This window comes from Protopterus annectens, chromosome 10.part0, assembly GCF_019279795.1.
Source record: "Protopterus annectens isolate FY-2018-M chromosome 10.part0, PAN1.0, whole genome shotgun sequence".
Classification (NCBI taxonomy): domain Eukaryota; kingdom Metazoa; phylum Chordata; order Ceratodontiformes; family Protopteridae; genus Protopterus; species Protopterus annectens.
The window spans coordinates 129,931,327-129,953,380 of NC_056744.1; the positions used below are offsets into that span (position 1 = coordinate 129,931,327).

Sequence of the window (22,054 nt, forward strand, 5' to 3'; positions counted from 1 at the left end):
TAGAGCGTCTTCTGTGTGGAGACATGCATGAATGGGTGTACCTTCGTTGAAGGTTGTGCGTCAGGCCTGGAAAGCCGGTACGTAAAAATCAACTGCCAATCATTAGCGGACCGGAGTTCCGCTGTGGCGACCCCTAACCGGGAAAAGCCGAAAGACACAAACAATATTATATGTGTTTTTAAACTACAAAATTTACACTACAAAAATTAAACATTATGTGGCACAATGATTGTATAAACTTTATGCTTTGTAGGAACTGTTTAAGTTTGTAGATTAAATATGGTTTCAAATGTTTTAAATGTATTAAGTACACACTGCTGCTACACATTACTTTCATTGTTGTTATTGGTTACAGATTAATTGCTGATTGTATAAAGGTGGTGGCTTGGAGAGAATATTTTATCTGAAGAAGTTGTGGGATGAAAACGTAAATTTGAGCTTGTCAACATTTATCTTGGATGTCTGTTCGTCCATTTATTAAAGTCTGTTGAGTGCTACTACCGGTTTGGAACCTTTGTGCTTTTTTCCTGTTATTTATGAGATTCCTGACAACCATAAAAGTATATGTACAATGTTTGCTTCTAATATCAGACCATAAAGGGTTCCTATTATTTTAGCGAACACATTAAATTGCGAATGCTGTTTCGTCGAACATCATTACGCGAAATGGCAAAATTCCGAAAGCAAGGAACAGGGAAAAAAAATCAGTGGGCCGTTTTCATTTATTTATTTATTTATTTATTTTATTTATTTATTTAACATTTGTTGACCGGGAATGTCCGACTAGGTTCCACAGAGCCTGTTTTCAGCGGAGGCCCGGGGAGAAATGCTCCAGATGCATGTCTTTGGAATGGCCTGGCCTTTGTTTTCAGGACTTTGCCATTTCCTCCACAGAGGTGTGATCTCGGAGTTGGTATATTTAAGTAGGGGTTGGGGGGCAAAGCCCCCCACTTTATTTTGTGTTTATATTTTCTTTTTTTTTTTTTTTTCGGATCAGCAATTTTTTCCCTGGGAAAAAAAAATTGCTGATTCATGTGTTCGACATTTTGGGTTTTCAGGGATTGTGGGTAGGGTTGCCACCTTTTGTTGTGGCTAAACCTGAGTAAAGCCACACACCCCGCGTCAGCAATAACCCCACCCATCCCACCCCTCTCCCACCCACATTCCACCCATTTTGTGACACCACAATGACATCACCTGGCATGGGATGCCCTCTTTTTCCATTTCTGCTACCTGCTTTCAGCTGATTTACTATGCTTTTCTGTAAAAAAGCATAGTAAATCAGCCGATTTACAAACTCGGATAGTCTGGTTCCTTTTAGAAACAGAATACCGGAGTTTGTACAGTGTTTTCCAGACTACTGGAGAATCAGTTTGATTTCTGGATAGTCCGGAAAAAAATGGAGGGGAAGCAACCCTAATTGTGGGTTGATTATATAGCATTCGCAATTCAGTGTGTTCGCTAATATAATATAGACCCGACCACAAATACAGCTCAAAACTGAAGAAGTTCTACTATATCATCTTTATCACAGAATCTTTCAAACACTTCAGTAGTCTACATGCTAATGCACATGGTTAGAAATCCATTTGTATGAAATGCACAAGAATATACATAATATACAGAATTCCAGTTACTAGGATCATTGTTAAGAGCAAAAAATTCAAACACTCATATGTGTAAAGGATACATTAATTACCCTTTTTCTTGTAGACATGACTTTATAAAGGGGTATGTGAAATGTCAACACCATTTACTGTCCCTTATAGTTGACTGCAGTTCGGCAATGCATCACTTTCATTTAGTTCTGCTCTGACACAAGTATTTCTGCCTTAAGCTGTATCTGCTGCATGTTTGTTTACAGATAATTTTAGATATATTTGCATTTAAGTATATATGCTGCTATTTTAAGAAAGACATATGATAGTATATCAAATAGTAATAGAAGTAATATATTTTCAGATAATAATGTAGTTACTTCAGACCATGATATGATTTGTCCATAACAGTAGTCTTGGGCACTTAGAGTTCAAGATCTATAGGAAGACGACCTACAAGTTAGCCAAGTGAGTAGTTTGCTGCAGAAATAATTATCTGTAGAAAATAAAACTTAACATTCAGTTACAATATATAACATATTTTCTTAAATTAGCCTTGTGTTATTGCCATTTTGATACATTACTGAAAATCTGTCAAAGCTTTAAAATCTTCCATGTCATTGTTTAGTGTAGACAGAAAAAAAAACTTAAAAGATTACAATAGTACCCTGCTACTGAATAGCACATATATGTGAGAATAACCACTTGGCATGTAATATACAGAGGTAGACATACATCCTGCATGCTTAAACATGAGCCCAAGGAGCTGAGTAAAAAGTGACCTGGGATTATATCTTTATTATGAATTAATGCAAATACAAAGCATACATACAAATTAATAAACAAATAATATGAGGTTCTAATATTGCTATTGTAGAAGACATTACAATGTAAAAATATGTAGATGTTTAATTTAAACAAACACTGGCAAATTCCCACCACTTCCCAAAAAGAATGCTTTTTAATACTGCTTTTCTATTTTTTTAAAGTCACACATATTTTCATGAACCTGATGTATGCTGGTGATGTTTTAAATAACAGCTGAATGTTCATCTGTGATGGTGATAAGTATATTAATATTGTAAATCTATTCTCTTTATAGGCTTGCAATCTAAAACAGATTGTTCACTAATCCAAAACATTAAGTATGAATATGATACCTTCAGCTGTTTTTTACAGGTGTCTTAAATAATTAAAAAGAATAAACAAAATTAAAATTACCATGACAATTAAATGTGTGTGTATCAGTCTTTTACAAAAAAATGTGCTCATGATAGCAATTACACAAAGCAAATTGTATAAAAGTGTCCATCCAAACAGTGAATTAGCATGTTTAGCTATACTCTGACTCATATTTCATTCTATAATCCAAACATATTTTAATCAAAACTATGGCAAGAATGATTTTCTGTAGTACATACTTTTTACAGGGGCAGTTTTGCAATGTGTTTTCTCTTGATGTCTTCTCAGCAGGGGCATGACTTACATACTCCGCTGAGAATGTAAAATCTATCTAAAATGCTTTACAAAAAATTGTAGCAAGCAGACCTAATACGTAAGATGTATTTCATTGTGTCTGACAATTTTCTTAGAAGAATGCATTATGTAAGTGTAATGCGTTTTAAAACTTCTTGAAATAGCCTGAAATATGCATAAATGACCAGTATAGCACTTTAAGAGAAATGATAGCAAACAAATATTTCAAAGAGTTCCATCATAAAATAGTATAGTACAGTGCAGGGAATTTCTTTAACAAACAGGATGTTGGCATAATGGTTAAGGTTTTTTCCTTACAAACACAAGGTGCAGATTTTGATTTTTCACACAGCAGGTTTGGCTAGGCTTAAAATGGACCACAAAGGCAATTAACCTAGAACTAATCAATGAAATCAAAACCATGAGCCCTAATTTTAATGTAATCCTCAAATAATGGCTGCAAGTTAAAATTCCATCATGCTCAGTATCAGAGTACTGCAAGTAAACATTTCTTACACCAGAAGTGTTTAACAATCAAAATTAGTTCAAGCGTACATGACTTATAATTTAGTAAGATAACACAAGAAAGAGAATGAATGCATAAGGAAAGAATTTGCAGTGTCAGAGGCTTTACATGAGAACTGATAGGAATGCTAAGGACAATCTTCATTCATTCATCTCTCCTAATTTACCAGACACTAGCTACACACAATATGATAGTATTTCCATTTAATTAACTATATACATATTAATTTAATGCACTGCCTTTGTAAGACATTTGCTTGCAAATGTCATATTACAATAAATATGTTTTACTGCTTTAAATGAAAGGTCACCACAGAGCTTATACTCCTACCAGAATGAAATAATTTCTGAAAGCATTTCATCATATACAAGGTTTACCTCTTAAATCTAAAGCTGTAGAATAGTGGTGTTTCAAATAACATCTGTTTGTTACATTTGAAAAACACCAATACTGTTTATTAAAACTGATCATTTTTAATAGACATCATACTGTATGGCTCTCCATTAGATTACAGTCCTATGAACTGTAAACTATATGTTGCATTTAAAATTCTGGATATAGTTGTTATTTTCCACCATGCATTAAAGTGACCATATTCAACAAGGAGATGATGACATCTGATCATAATCCGGGCACTTCAACAAGGCTGGGTAATTGGTGTTCATCTGCAAGGAAGTGTCACTGGAGATATCCGAGGGGCTGCGACCACGAGCCCAGGCATCTGGGTGTAAGAATTGGCCAGAATAGTCAGAGCAGTTGCTAAGCCGAGGGCGGTAGAAGCCAGGATGAGGTCTGTATATTTCTTCTGCTGTGTATCTCTTCATGAAAAGATAAACTGACATCACACCTGCACTCTGAATCAAAACATAAATGTATGAGTTTATATTAGATATTTTTTTAGAATATCATACATAAAACAAACTTCTGTTCTTGAAATGGTCCTTATATCACTTATTCTTTCAAATTTAATTGCAACTACACCATCATATTACGTACATACAGACAGGCACACACACACACACACACACACACACACACACACACACACACACACACACACACACACACACACACACACACGCATGCATGCACGTGCGCATACACAGACACACACAGACACACACACACAGACACACACACACACAGACGCGCGCACACACACACACACACACACACACACACACACACACAGTTTTGTTCCAGATATATTTTACAGATAGACCCATTTCCATTTAATAACCTTTTCTGATTTTTTTAACTGTTTATTTACTGATAAAACCACACTGAAAAATATCCTGAACCATTAAGTTATGCTGAAACTTGTACACAAGGATGTAAGGCATTCTGGCTCTCAGTTTTTGTTTCTTGCTTGTCTGGGTATTCAACATTTTCAATGGCAGCTAAGAAATCAGGAATTTTGAGGATTTCCCTCCATTTTTCCCTCTATCTGCACTCACATTTGCTGCTACTAATAAATAATAGTTTTTCTTCTCTGTATTTGTATTTGTGTACACACACACACACACACACACACACAACACACACGTGTGCACACACAGTCTTTCTCTTGCATACTCAAACCAAAACACATTGTAAAAAAAAAAAAAAAAGTCAGCACCCAGGGAGGCAGCTCATCACAGAGTAATGCTCAATCTGTCTTCTTTTTCTCACAAAAATGGAGAAAATCATTTTCCAGACTTTTAAAAGTGGCTACAATAACTTACAGCAGAAGAAAGTTACTGGAAATCAAATGTTTTGCAGTGCAGACATGCTGGCTGAATTTCCTGCTGTCTGGGGAATGTCTGGGGGCTACTTCACTTACGAAACTACTGGAGCTTTGCATTTTATCCAAACAGGCTGTAAAGTACCTGAATCAAGCAGCAGAAGGCTTTGGATCAATCCAGATGAGGGCTAAAAGGAAGAGAATCAGAAAAAAGAGGCTGCAGAGCTGGAATTGCTGCCAAGCTGAAAACAAATGCTCACAGGCCTGCATTACCTTCAAATCTGTTAGCCAATATGAGCTCAACTGACAACAAGATGGACTTTCTTAGACTTGAGCTCGCCACTACAAACAATGTGAGAAATACCTGTCTGCTAATATTTACAGAAACATGGCTGCATAACAATATCAGTGACACTGCTGTCAACGTGGAGGTTTTCACTTTGTTTAGAGCTGATAGAAACCAAGCTCTATGTGGAAAAGCTAAGGGAAGTAGGTTGTGCATCTATGTAAATGAAAATTGGTGTATGAGCTGTGAGATTATACAAGTGTCTTCTTCTTCTCTTTTGGCTGTTCCTGTTAGGGGTCGCCACAGCAGATCATCTGTTTCCATTTCTTCTTGTCCTCTGCATATTGCTCTGTCACACCAACCACCTGCATGTCCTCTCTCACCACGTCCATAAACCTTATCTTAGGCCTTCCTCTTTTCCTCTTACCTGGCAGCTCCATCCTTATCATCCTTCTCCCAATATACCCATCATCCCTCCTCAGCACATGTCCAAACCAACGCAATCTTGCCTCTCTCACTTTGTCTCCAAACCATCCAACCTGAGCTGACCCTCTAATATATTGATTCCTAATCCTGTCCATCCTTGTCACACCCAGTGCAAATCTTAACATCTTTAACTCTGCCACTTCCAGCTCTGACTCCTGCCTTTTTGTCAATGCCACCATCTCCAACCCCTTACAACATAGCTGGTCTCACTACCCTCTTGTAGACCTTCCCTTTCACTCTTACTGGTACCCGTCTGTCACAAATCACTCCTGACACTCTTCTCCACCCATTCCACCCTGCCTGTACTCTCTTCTTCACCTCTCTTCCACACTCACCATTATTCTGAACTGTTGATCCCAAGTACTTAAACTCATCCACCTTCACCAGCTTTACTCCCTGTATCCTCACCATTCTTCTATCCTCCCTTTCATTCACACAGACATATTCTGTCTTAGTCCTGCTGACCTTCATTCCTCTCCTCTCTAGAACATATCTCCATCTCTCCAAGGTATCCTCAGCCTGGTTCCTACTCTCACTACAGATCACAATGTCATCTGCAAACATCATAGTCCATGGGGACTCCTGTCTGATCTCGTCTGCCAACATGTCCATCCCCATTGCAAATAAGAAAAGGCTCAGAGCTGATCCTTGATGTAATCCCACCTCCACCTTAAACGGATCTGTCACTCCCACTGCAGACTTCACCACTGTCACACTACCCTCGTACATATCCTGTACCACTCTTACATACTTCTCTGCCACTACTGACTTCCTCATACAATACCACAACTCCTCTCTAGGCATCCTATCACATGCTTTCTCCAAGTCAACAAAGACACAATGCAACTCCTTCTGACCTTCTCTATATTTCTCCATCAACACTTTCAGAGTAAACATCGCATCTGTAGTGCTCTTTCCCAGCATGAAACCAGTGTGATGCTCTGAAAATGTAGAATTCTTGACAGTAAAATGCAGACCTTTCTATGTACCCAAAGAGCTTAATGGAGTCTATGTAACAGCTGTGTATATACCACCCAGTACTAATACTTCTGAGGCACTTAGCATACATCGCATCTGTAGTGCTCTTTCCTGGCATGAAACCAGTGTGATGCTCTGAAAATGTAGAATTCTTGACAGTAAAATGCAGACCTTTCTATGTACCCAGAGAGCTTAATGGAGCCTATGTAGCAGCTGTGTATATACCACCCAGTACTAATACTTCTGAGGCACTTAGCATACTGCACAATTCCATTTGTGAGCTGCAAAGTAAAAATCCCAACTGTCCATATGTGACAGCTGGGGACTTCAATAAAGCAGATCTCAGATGGCTGACACCCTATTACCATCAATTTGTGGACTTTCCAACAAGAGGAGCAGATACCCTTGACAAGGTTTACACCAACATAAAGGGTGCATACAAAGCAGTGCAGCAGCCACATTTGGGTAGCTCTGATAATTTTTCAATAAGATTAATACCTGCTTACAAACCTCTGCTGATCATAAAAAAATCCCACTGAGAAACTCATCAGGGTCTGGAATGAAGGGGCAATGAAAAGTCTCAGGGACTGTTTTGATAATACCTGCTGGGACATCTTCAGAGAAGCATCCACTTTCAATCAGCATGTGAACATAGATGAATATGCAGACACTACAAAGGCATATATTTCAAAATGCATGATGAACATCTCTACAATGAAGAAGATTACAACCAGAGCCAATCAAAAATCTCGGCTAACCAGCAGAGTGTATGAGCTTCTGAAGGCAAGGAATGAGGCATTCAGGGCCAAGGACAAGGTGGGTCTAAGTAAAGCAAGGCTAACCTAAAAATGGGCATCAAAGAAGCCAAGAAGGAGTATGGAAGAAAGGTACAAAGTTGCTTAGAGGACATGAGGGATACCAGGAACCTTTGGCAAGGCATTCAGCAGCTAACTGACTACAAGATCAAGCCATTTCAATGTTATGACAGCACAGAATTTCTTGACAGGCTGAACTCATTCTATGGCAGATTTGAGGAGAAGAACAACCTGGAGGCTACAGAGCTACCCACTGGTCAGAATGAGACAGTTCTCAAACTTAACCCTGGAGAACTGAGAAGCCAGCTTAAGAAAATGAACCCCAGGAAGGCGGCAGGCCCTGATAACATTCTGGGCTAGGTATTAAGGGAATGCGCAGACCAGTTGTACCTAATCCTTACAGATATTTTCAATACCTCTCTGGTTCTTGAACGATTGCCAGTACTCTTCAGGGTAACTAATATAATCCTGCTGCAGAAAAAAGTAAATCCAACTTGTTTAAATGACTCCAGACTGGTGGCACTAACCTCAAATGTCATGAAATGCTTTGAAATGATAGTAAAAAAGCATCTGTCAGAAGCTATGCCACCAAGCTTTGACCCTCTACAGTTTGCCTATTGACTGAACAGATCCATTGTGGATGCCATTTTGGTAGCCCTGCACCTCACTCCAGAACATGTTAAAGAGAGGAACAACTATGTCAGGCTGTTGTTGATTGACTTTAGCTTGGCATTCAACACAGAGGTTCCGTTGCAACTTATAGGCAAATTAATTAACCTTGGCATCAACAAGAGCTTCTGCAACTTGATTGGAAGACCACACAAGACATGTGCTGCTAACAACACATCAGGTATCATTACACTCAAAAGTGGTGTGTCTCAAGGGTGTGTACTTAGTCATCTGTTATTCACCATCCTTATCCACTACTGCTCTGCAAAATTTGCCAATAACCACATCATCAAATTTGCAGACAATACCACTGTAGTGGGTCTCATAAGGGATGATGATGATAGGGAATACAGGAATGAAGTCAGCCCTCTCATCAAATGGTGCAAAAATAACAACTTGGATCTGAATGTCAACAAAACTAAAGAAATTATTATTGACTTCAGAAAAAGGCCAGCCATTCACTTGCCACTTGAGATCAATGGTGAGGTGGTAGAGAGAGTTCAGTCTACAAAGTTCCTGGGTGTACACATCTCAGAAGACCTCTCTTGGTCTGTGAACACAGGCCAAATAATTAAAAAAGCTTACCAATGTCTGCACTTCCTGAAAAGGCTCAAAAGAGCAAAGCTTCCTCTGAATGCTCTATCCACTTTCTATAAAGGAGCTTTTGAAAGTATTCTCGCTTGAAACTTTACTGTGTGGTATGGAAATAGTACTACGGCAGAGGAAGAAGCGTCAAAGAGTGGTGAGGATTGCTGAGAAGATAATAGGCACAAATCTTCCAACCATGCACGACTTTTTACAAGAATAAACATGAAGTGGGCATACAAAATACTTAGAGAGACATCACATCCAGCATTTGGCTTGTTTGCTAGACTTTCATCTGGCAAGAAGTACCACAGCATCTGCTGTAGGACCTCCAGGCTGTTGAACAATTTCCATCCATCAGTAATAAGGCTGATAAACTCTGACATCAACTTGGACGTCTCCTACCTTCAAACGTGATCTCACTAGTAATATTTTACTGGAAGTGATACAATATTTAATTCAGTATAGTTAATATATTCTTACAGAAGTGCAATATCTTTCTCTAAAAAGTGCAATTGCAATAACTCCTCCTGCAATATTAACAAACTGTCTTTTATTCTCTTTTTCTGTTTACAGTATTATTTGTTCATATGTTTAGGTTTATATGTATGGGTAGTTTTACCTGGCTTGAAATAGGTTAGAAGGAGTATTTTGTATGTATATTAGTCATTAGAATAGTTGTGTATACATATTTCCTTTTCATACTTAAGTTGCCTCTGTACTCTGATGACGAGCTGATACCAAACATTTAATTTAGGTTGCACTAGGGTTTCTTAAATGAGAATAAAGTTTTCTTTGAATCCTTGAGTCTTTGAATTTATAGCTAGATATGCAGATGTATACAGAGATATAATTACAGATATAGACATAAATATATACTGGGGTATTATATGTAAACTCTACTCACAGGTGCATGCATAGCTATGCAGCGACACTAATGACTCATCATTTAATTATTTTACTCCTGCATAAGAACAGTCTTTAGGTTCTAGGCACACTTTGCATCCTGAGGTGAGCAACGGTACTGAAGAAGTGTGTCAATCATGTATACTCATCCAAACATTTGCAAAGCCACATTTCATTAAATAGTGCATATAACACATGCCTTGGACTAAACTGTACACATACTTACTTTTCCAAAGTATGTGGCTTGTCAGAATATTTTCAGAAACCATTTTCTTTCTTGTCTGTCCTGCATCCCTAACTTTATATGAGGGTGAATTATTCAGCTAAGCATTTCAGGACAACATACTTCACATTACAGTTACTCCTCCACCTCCAAATGCCCTTCTGTGCTGCAGATAGCTTACGCTCATTTGTTTGAATCACCCAGCCTCGAGTCACACAGTTGCTCAAACATAACAGCCTGAACTGGTATCTATTCATGCTTTGTTGGCTATCTTCTTAAAATAGTGCCATTGTATGGTGCAACTCTCTCCACGAAGGCTTACTTAGGTACTGCATATGCATGTCTCTATGCACACGCCAATGGGTGCTCACTACTTTTGCATGTTGAATTTTATTCAAAGTCCATAACTTTATTATCACCTTGTACACTAATGGGGATGCATTAATATGAGATGGTACATGGCAAGTTTTACTGTTACTGCATTTTTTTCTGAATAAATACACATGATTACTTGCTTAGTGTGTCCACCACAGTCATGTGTTAGTAGTAGTCAGGCAAGATGTGGCAAGTTTTTGGTAGCTGACATGATTTCTTTACAACCACTCTTTTTTTTCTGAGCTGTTGTCCTTTTTAAAGCATGAGGTAAGAGTGTCTGCACTGACTAAAGCAGCATTATCTTTTTCAAACAAATGTTCTGTCCTCATTTAAATTTGTCTAGACTGAGTAAAGAAAGTATTGCAATACACTGCTTTATAAGCTACCACTTTAACAGTTTTTTGGTAATGAAATGGTCACATACAACTTTTACCTTTCTTCCCATCAATATAGGTGTTCCACAGGGATATGCACAATGCTATTCCCAATGCCTCATTAATCCAATATGTCAATTAATCCACCCTGATGTGGTCATCCAACTTGCTCACATCATCACACTATGACCTACAGAATTTCACATAAAAGAGTTGCTAAAAAATTCACACCTTCAACTAAGTCCCAACAAAACCAAGTTGCTCTTATTCAGTCCTGGTGAAATCTCAATTACCTCTAAATGCAACACCACAATTGAATAGTTTACATGCTAAACTGCTTGATGTGATCACTGATCACAGATTATCTTTAGCAAATGCACAAACTATGTCAGTTCTAGAGCTAGACACTCCTCCCAGCATCCTACTGTACTTCTCTTCCATTCTAAATAACATTTCCAAAACTTATTTACACAAATTGGAACCTACCTATAACAAAATTGTCACATATACCACAAATGTCTGAAATCCAACTAATCACTCATACATCATGCTTTGCCATAAACAAATTAAACAGACTAAGGGAGAATAATTTGCTGTCACTATATTTATTAAAGACCACAGACAAAATACTGCTCATCACTGTTTACAGAATCATAACCTCTTAAAAGTAACAAAATCAAATAACAAATATGGTGATTTACTATACTGTGTTTATATAGCCAAATTATGGAACTCCATTTCCACCAAATATATAGAATAATAGCAACAGTAAGTCCTTTCTCAACAAATTCTAAAAAAATAACTGATGATGTCCTTGTACATGATACTTTAAAAATTTCTCTCTGCAGGACCATTCACTTACTTCCTTTACTACGTTAGTCCTTCTTCATTCACTCTCCTGAGCTTGCCTCCTGTTTCCTATCTCCCTATTTCACTTTATATCATGCAACCTATAACTACATAATTCTGACCTTCTGTTTTCCTATCCTGTCCCTTCCCTTTCTCCAATTATTTCCTTCCTAATCCACTATCTTCCATTTAACTGGAGTTTGTTATTTGCATATTTCTGTACCAGAATTATTGCTGTGCATGAAGTGTGTTGATTAAGAAAAAGACAACTGAGTGGAGTGAGACCTGATCTTAACAATTATTATGCCCACCCCCAAGGAGCTGTTAAGGTTGAGTCTTGCACAAATGGCAGTGCCAGACAACGTACCACAATGGCAGAACTTGAAAATAGCTTTGTTTTTGCCTTCTAGTCCTCCAATCTATTTTCAGTTTTTTTTTTAAATATATCCATGACTTACATTGCTGTCCATTTAATAGTGCTCTCCAAGTGCTTTACAAGCTATGATTGCCAACAAAACATCTATCATTTGTTTTCCATTTTTGTTTTAACTAGTAGTACATGGAGAAATAAATCTCTATGCACTGCAAAAAATTATGAACAGGTCAGCGATCATAACCCCGCATTATGTTGTGACACCCCACCACTGGCCCATTAATCATGTAGCCTCAATCCTCACCACTGGCAACACACAGATCACAGTCCGTCTGGGTCTGGTTTATCTCTGTTTCTCCAGATCCCCAATAAGACTCTCCACTGGCACAGCTCTAGAGTTGAGATCTCTGCTGAGTGGACAACCCAAGACCTCCAGCACCCTCTTTGTCCAACCAGTGCTTCATGTACCTGCCCAAGTAGCTAACACACACACTCATTGATATTTCATTTATGTACAGGCACACACATCCACTTGGGAAAGGCTTGCACAGATTTACTAGCTATGCCCCCTTTTGCCCAGACTATAAGGTAGTTTGGACTGCCACCAGCCACTCCTTATCAGCTACTTTAAGGCCCTTAAAAAGGGTGTCCAATCTTACTGTGTAATGCTACTGTTAATACAAATGGTAGTTTGACTAAGACCAAAGCTATTCAAAGTGGCCTGCACAGTGTCACCAAATAGATATGCAAGTACTTTAAGAGCTTAAAATATGTCTCACAAATATCAGTCACAATGAAAGGTTTAAATATAATTAATAAATAATAAAAGAACAAGAAAATACTCAGTAAACAATCACAGTTACATTTGAGTTCAAAATCACAGGAAATATTTAAAATAACATTGCAGGACAGTCTCAAATAAGCAAAGAAAACATCTAAGCTATACTTCACTATATCCCTGTCTTTATCTAAGAGAAATTACTGTACACTAGTTAACTTATTTACAGGACAACAAGCAGGCAGATGTGGTGAGTGGATGTTCTTGCCAGGTCAAAGACAAAATACAAAATGCACAGCCTCTCTGGGAGTTCTTAAATTAACATCTCAAATATTGCTGCTGTGATACTTGCAGGATGACATCACTTCTTGTCATCTGACTATCAGTTCCCAGGCTCACAACCATTGATTTTAGCATCTACCTGTGAAAACACATACTGTTGATCTTTTGGCAAATGGTGGAAGTCGTAAAATAATTTATATTCCTCCACATTTAAAGACAATACAAAAAATTTCTAGTTCTATACTTTATGTCTCCTGTTGCACTGAAACTGAAAGTTAATTTCTCTTTTATTATGTGGTTATAAAATAATTTAATTTCAACTATTTTTTCTGAAGTTTTGCAAGTTAACCTTCTATGTGCCAGTTCCCACTGTTAAAACATATACATTTGCACAGTTATGATAGTTTATATACATTTCTGTTCTTTTCCAGTAGGGTATACTATGAATACATCTTTAAGCTGAGTACTATACAACATATCTCTTCAGCACACGTCTGTACAAACATCTTATATGACATACAGTTCTAATACATTTGTGACACAAGCATATGAATCATGTTGATATTCACAAATGACACAAAACCATTTACAAATTTCCAGACAGCTGTGCTGGCAATATCTCCCTTTTGTTACACTTCTATATAAATCATGTTAATATTCACAAATGACATATAATTATTTATAGAACTTCAGATAGCTAGGCTGACAATATTTCCTTTTGTGACATTCCACTCCCCCCTGAAAACTCAGGCTAGTTTTTCAAGTCAGTTTTGAAAAACCTTGCTTGAAAGGGTGAGCCTATCTGGGAATACACTACCCCGTACCCTGTCTTGAGATGCCAAGTGCCTTGGCATTGCTGACCCCAGTATGGTGCTGCACTGTCCTATCATATGCCTACAATCCTAGACTCCACCATAGTGATTTGCAACTTTGCTGGCTGACTCCCTGTAGCCATAGATCCCCCCATATTCTTCCTGCCTCTTACTGCAAATACTTAGCACCAGGGCCTCCCTATCATGGCAAAGTTTCATCATAAGTCACTGCTCCGGCACTATTAAGGCTGCCCTTGTTAAATCTTCTTCAATTCTTGTTTCACTTTGTATATATACCATCAATATATACCATCAACGAGACGAGAAATATTTTTGCAGTTTAATGTTAAAATCCAAAAACAGAATCCATAGACCAAAAACACATAGATTAAGCGCTTTCGTCTCCTTTACGGAGACTTCATCAGAATCTAATTAACATTGTACATTTGCATTTTTATACCCTCCAACAGCTTATCTAATTAGTTAATTAACTAGTATAACAATTAATCACACTTAAAAAGACATTCCTTTTCTTAGCGTAGTGCTCCTGAATATATTGGGATAACCAATGTTAAAAACTAAAAAAACAATCATCGTTCAATGTTGTTAATTGATGAATGCTTTTATAATAAATAATTTTGATATATCGATTCATAATGAAACTAATATATTTGTATAAATTCATAATGAAATTAAATAAACAAACAGAGGCTCAAGAACAATTCTCTAAGACTTACATTATAAGTTAAAATTATGCATATAAATAGTATTAAATAATATAAAAGATGTATATATATATATATATATATATATATATATATATATATATATATATTGATGTTATTATATGTGTGTATATGTAAATGTAGAATTAAAATTAGACTATATAAGTGTGTATGGTATAAATTAATTATGTCCCATAAAAAATACACTATGTAAACATATATATATAAATATATAAATATGAATATATAATTATAAAAATGTATAAACATAGATACATAAATACATAAATACAAGTGTGTATGTATGAAATACTGTATAAAAACAGAAGATATGTATATGGTAATATATAAGTACATATATACATATAAGTCCGTGTTATATCTCTATATAAATGTGTGTATATTGGTGTATATTTGGTGATTTGTGTTATTTTTGGTTAAAGGTTTCATCATATTTAAATGGTATAGTTTGTGCCCCTGCCTCCAGTTCTAACATGTTCTAACATGTAGTTAGCATCACCTATCATGGTAAGGTTTCATCATATTCAAATGGCACAGTTTATGCCCCTGCCTCCAGTTCTAACATGTAGTTAACAGCACTGACCTTCCTTACCACTTTGAAGGGTCCCTCCCAAGCTGCCTGCAGCTTGCTGTGTCTGACAGGAATGAGAACCATAACCTGTTGCCTACAGCGTACTTTCTAGCTCAAACATTCCTTTCATACCAGACCTTTTTCTCCTTTTGGGCTTCTGCCAGGTACTCCTGGGCCAAGCCCATGAGTTCTCTGAGCCTTGGCCTGAGGTTTAGGACACATACCACAACAGACTCTTTGTGGGATTCACACACCCTCCCACTCATCGCAAATCAAATCTAGAGGTCCCCTCACTCTATCCCCATACAGCAACTCAAAGGGTGAAAAACCTGTGGATTCTTGGGGTACCGCTCTGTAAGAAAATAGATGGGGCAAGTATTTGTCCCACTCCTTCTTAAACTGGTCTGTGCATGTAGCATGGTCTTTAGTGTAGAGTTTAACCTCTCAACCAGACCATTAGTCTGCAAATGGTAGTGGGTGCTCTTCATGTGCTTCACCCCACAGTGCTTCCACAAACAAGTCAGCAGGTCTGACATGAAATTGGCACCTCTGTCAGTCAGTATTTCTTTTGGGAAACCTACCCTGCTGAAAATATCTAATGAAGCATTTGCCACCTTTTCTGCCTCAATGAAAAATAGAGCCACTGCCTCAGGGTATCTGCTAGCATAATCTACTACCACTAGGATAAACTTTTTCCCTGTTGACTTTGTGGTACTCAGAGGCCTCACAATATCCACAGCTACCCTCTGAAATGGCTCCTGAATCACAGGCAAAGGCCTCAAAGGAGTTTTGACCTTGTCTCCTGCCTTGCCTACCTTTTGGCACTGCTAACAGTTCCTGCAGTACCTAGTTACATCTCTGGAAATCCCAAGCCAATAAAAGTTCTGCATAATACATCTCTAGGTTTGCTTTATGCCCATATGACCTGCAAAGGGAATATCATGGGCTATGGCTAGAAGTGACAGTAGGCCGTGGCACTACCAACTGTTGCATTCTTTCACCCTCTAGCCCTCACTCAGTGGTCCAGTCGCTATACAGTAACCCTTAGTACCAGTATACAGTTTCCCCCTTCCATTGAAAATCAGGTGCCTCACTAGCTACCTCCCTCAGGCCTTTTATTGTTGGGTCTGAGAGCTGAGCCTGTCTCAACTTTCTCTTTGTAACCCTTCCCAGCTCCCCTACCACAAGAAGTCTAGTATCCTCTGACAGCAGTGCCTCACTGTCAGCCTGGGTGCTACTACTCACCTCTGTCCTTGCAGTCACTGTGTCCAAGGGAATATCAGTACCCACCAGCAGCTGTGACTCACCTTTAGTCTCATTGCTACAGAGTAGCTCCCACCCTGAAGTAGCCACCTCACCAGTCCTGGCTTCAATTGTGTGGTCTGTCTGGGTCACTCCCAGGCTATTAGACCAACATGCCTGTCTTCAAGTCTGACTGCATGTAACTGTATGCACACAAGGTACTGCATTTTCAAAATCATTCCCTATCAGGACATCTGCAAGGATATTTTCAAACACACCTACTTGCTTACTTCCTTTTCCACCCTCCCAGTCAAGGTGAACCCTAGCCAAAGATATTTGGAATGGGGCCCTCCCTAAAGCTCTGACTGGATTAGACTGCCTAAGCAAGTAGTGCTACTCTTTAAACATTTCAGGCTTTACAATGGTTAGGTCACAGGCTGTGTCTTTCTCAGCAGTGGCCTATTTCCCATCTACTAAGATAAGATATAACCTCTTGTGGTCGTTTGGTACCCTTGTTTTCTCCAGACAGCTTACCACTGACATTCTGTTATTCCCACTTCCTGGCTCTCCTACCTTTTGTTACCCACCTTGTCTCCATGGATATATATATATATGCTACATGGCCCCACTGATTACATTTAAAACATTTAAGCCATGATCCTGGCTGTGTACCTGAACTAGTGGCTTCCCCTTTTACCTCCAGACTCAGTTGGGGTGGTTTAGGCTGCTCACCATGGGTTCCCTTATACTCATGGGCAGCACTGGGTATCCCTTTCCTGTGCAGTGATGCCCTGCTTGCTAGGTATAGGTCTCCTTTTCTCCCCAACTCATCTGTGGTATTGCATTCCCCATCTGCCAACCAGATTCTCATGTCCTCAGGAAAAGTGCTAAGGGCTTGTTTCCTCACCAAAAGGTCTGCCAGCCCTATCAAAAGTAGTGACCTGACACCCACTGACCCACCTATGAAAATAGGTGCTTAACTCAGCAATATAATCACACACATTTTCATCTGCCTTACATCTATGCTTACAAAACTTTTTTTTTCTATCAGCTTCAGGTGTTAACACACTCTAATAAACATTTATTTACTTGGTTATAGATTAGACAATAAATATCAGACAATTTAGAAACAGCAGTTACAGCTTTACCATGGAGTAAGGGGGTCAGGCACCAAGCCCATGGTCAACATTATACTGCTTACAAAATGAACAGAAATGTAGAACACAGCACCACATCAAACCAATAAAAAGCACATGGCAAAAAGCAGTACAAAATCCAAACAGACCTTTATTCGAACACAGGTGAGCTTCTTAAGACCATTCAAAAAAACAGCAACATCTTAGATATTTAAAATACAATCATTTAAATATCTACCAATAAAAAACATGCAGCTACCTATAGCCATAAAAATTTTAAAGGCACAGCTTTCTTTTAAGATAGAAACCATAGAGGGCTATTGGCATAAAGACACACATAGCAAGATACCTATCTAAAAAGCTTTCTTTCTTTCTTTCAGAACTGGCTTAAGAGGTACTGATTCATTCAAGCCTGCATGGTCTGAAGAAGCAATTTAATCGCAAAAGCGCTCACCTGTGTTCTAATAAAAGTCTGGATTTTATACTGCTCTTTGCCATTTGCTTTTTATTGGTTTGCTGTGGTGCTGTGTTATACATTTTTGTTCGTTTCATTTGGTTCATGGTTGAAACACAGCTTTGCGGTCAGCAGGACTTCTTTTTACCACATTATACTGTTCACACAACCTTTCAAACATATGAATAAAACTATCAAAATTATCACCCTCTGCAAATTGTGGAAGAAATTTACTGACATTTATTGCTTCTGGGGTTTGGCTATTCACTTCCTCATTACCTCCATGACCCTGGGGAAGAGTTAGCATCTCCTTTTCATATTGCCTCTGCCTCTCATTCTCTTCAGCTTCCAGATGTCTCAGTCTCTCTGCTGATTCTAATTCCATCTGTTTGGCCTCCAGTTCAAGTCTCTTTAACTCCTGATGGATTTTAAGTCCTGTGAGAAAAAGTTGAACTGTCCATTTTCTGAGAGTTGTGTATCCCCAAGGCCAGTCTGGTTGTCTTCCTGGTTGCTGGTCTGTGATGCAGCTGTGGCTATGACTGCAGTCATTTCTCCTTTAGTCATGTTGGCATGCACCAGTCATTTGGCTTTACACATGTCAGCCAAGTGGCTCTTTGTCAGCTTGCCATAATCCTCTGATGATAGCCTTGCCTGCTCTCCCTGACTAACTAAGCTAAGAAAAAATAAATAAAACTATTGTGATATGAAACTCTGAATGTCTATCATGTGGCTGCTTGAGAGTACAAACACTTTCTTTAGTGACCACTGTTTACAGGGTACAGGTGTTTAATAACCACACAACTGTTACCAATATGTGATGTGGTGATCCCACCACTGCCAATCAATAAATATGTGATGACCCATCACAGGACTAGTAATCCAGGAGCCACAATCCTCACCATTGGCACCTATGGGAGATGTTCACTGGGATGATAATCTATACACACACAGTATTTCCAAATGTAGCTTTCTGCATCAAGTGCAATTTCCCTTAAGAGCACACAGAGACCACAGTCAGTCCGGGGCTGGTTTCTCCCTCTTTTCCCAGATCCCCAGTAAGACTCCCCACTGGTACAGCTATAGAGTGAATCCTTAGCCAGGGTTCTAAGCCAAGTCCTCCAATACTCTCTCTGTCCAACCAGTGCTTCGTGTCCCTGTCCAAGCAGCTGACACACACACACACACACACACACACACACACACACACACACACACACACACACACACACACTCTTGGAGATTTGTTTTACATGCGTACACACACATACACACACACACACACACACACACACACACACACACACACACACACACACGCACGCACGCACGCACACACACACACACACACACCTGGGAAAGGCTGGCACAGGTTTACTAGCAATGTCCCCTTCTGCCCAAACTATAAGGTAGTTACCACTGCCACCAAAACCCCTCGCCAGCTACTTTGAGGCCCTTAACAAAGGGTGTCCAATTTTACTGTGTAATCTTAATACTAATACAAATGGTAGTTTGAGCAAGAGCAAGGCTATTAGGAGTGGCCCACACAGTGTCTCCAAATAAATATGCAAGTACTCCCAGAATTTAAATATCATTACAAAGATCAACCACAATGAACAGTTTAGATATATTTAATAATAAATAATAAAACAACAAGAAAATACTAAATATACATTCACAGTGACATCAGAATTCAAAACTGCAGAAAATATTTAAAATAGCACTGCAGGACAGGCTCAGACAAATAAAGAAAAACAATATCTAAACTAAGCTTCACTGTATTCATGACTGTATCTAAGATCATTATTATATCCTAATAACTTACTTAATAGAACAATGCAGATTATGTGGTGAATGGTCCTTGTTGTTGTCAGGCCCAAGCCAGAATACAGAATACTCTGTCTCACTAAGAGACTTTTCAAAATAATATCTAAAATATTACTGGTGGGAGAGCTTACAATATGACATAATTTCTGATCATCTGACTTCTAGTTCTCATGCAAAACCCCCTTTACTGGAAGCTGGCAGGAATTAGCACCTACCTGTAAAAATACACACACGAGAGCTTTTGCTCAGATCTATGGCAGGTGCTGGAAGTCATAAAGCAATTGCATACCTCTATGCTTTCAGACTAGTGATTAGTTCACACCAAAGACAATACAGAAAGGTTCCAAGTACAGGCTTTGTGTCTCTGGATGCCAAGAAACCTGTGAGACAGCATCTTTATGACCTAGCCAATAAAGTGATTTAATTTCAGATATTTTTTCTAAAGTGTGCTGGACTGAGGTTAACTCTCCAGTTTCCTCTATTGAAACATATACATTCAAACAGTTACAACAGTGCATGTACATTTTTGTTCTCTCCAGTAAGGCACACTATGAATATATTTCAGGCACAGGCACTTTTCAAATACCCTTTCAGCACAAGTGCCTGTACAAATCAGTTTGATATACACGACACACAGTTCTAATACATTTGTAACACCAGCATCTTGTATGAATCAGTTTCATATTCACAAATGACATATAATTATTTACAAAATTCCAGCTAACTGTGCTGGCAGTACCTCCTTTTGTCACACACATAATCATTAAAAGTTGAAAGGGGTAAAAAGGAAATACTACCACAATAAGAATGTATGGTGCACTGACTGATGGGGCTAAGATGTTCTCAGTATACTCATTTCTTTGAGTCACAGAAGAAAGGGGGGCATAGCCATGGTATAAATATACTATGGCAGTACAACTGTGTGTGTGTGTGTGTGTGTGTGTGTGTGTGTGTGTGTGTGTGTGTGTGTGTGTGTGTGTGGCTATAGATGAGGAAAAGGTGGCACACAAAGCCTACCTAGACCTCACTAAGACCTTCGACACCATTCCCCATTCTGGTATTATAGACAAGCTCACCAGCCTGAACATAAACCCCTACATCACAAGATGGGTTGCCAACTGGCTCATGGATAGAACCCACATGGTGAGAGTTGCGGGAGCTATTTCCAACTCTAATCCGGTTACAAGTGGCATTCCCCAGGGCTCAGTCCTAGGACCCCTCCTGTTTGGCATATAATTCTCAGAGGTACAGGCAAGCACAGGAGTACTATGGCCGACCAAGTTCACAGACGACTGCAAACTAGGGGCTATAATTGACTCTCCGGCTGACACAGACATCCTCCAAAAGGGTCTCACTGAGATGGATACCTGGTGTCAAAATCATGGCCTCAAGCTAAATGCCAAAAAGTGCATAGTCATCCCCTTTGGAAAAAACATAGTCCCCACAAACTACCACATAGGTGGTAGTCCCCTAAATACGGAAGATGTAATAAGGGATCTGGGGACCAAAGTAGATAGCAATCTCACCTTTGATAATCACATTGGCAAAGTGGTTGGAAATGCCTTCTACGTGGCCCACCTAATAACAAAAGGGTTTGCATCCAGATCAAAAGTGGTCATTGTGCCCCTCTACTCATCACTCATCAGACACATCATAGAGTACAACGCCCCATTTGGGATGTACCTTACAAGACACCTGCAACAGCTGGAAAGACTACAGAAGTACCTCACCAAGAGGATCACTGTCTTCAAACAGATGCCCTATGCAGCTCGACTGAATAAACTTCAGTTGTACTTGGTTGCATACCGCCTACTCATAGGTGATTTCTGCCTGACATACAAGACCATGTCCAACCCAGAATTGATGGACATGCTCCACCTAAAGAAAACCTTATCCGCTTGAGCCACATGCTCTAGGGATCTAAACCTCACCACAACAATAAATAGGATGTGCTGGAGGGATAGATT

The 22,054-nt window shown here is 38.8% G+C and overlaps 1 protein-coding gene across 4 annotated transcripts in view; it reads right to left on the reverse strand.

Annotated features, from left to right (window-relative positions):
- Positions 1-2,339: 2,339 nt before the first annotated feature.
- Positions 2,340-22,054, reverse strand: part of CACNG5 (calcium voltage-gated channel auxiliary subunit gamma 5) — a 576,119-nt gene continuing 556,404 nt past the window's right edge. For all 4 annotated transcript variants that reach the window (XM_044085101.1, XM_044085098.1, XM_044085099.1 and 1 more), the window contains exon 7: positions 2,340-4,454. In XM_044085101.1, coding sequence (XP_043941036.1) covers positions 4,197-4,454 — 258 coding nt within the window. In that variant the 3' untranslated portion in view covers positions 2,340-4,196. The remainder of the gene's footprint in view (positions 4,455-22,054) is intronic.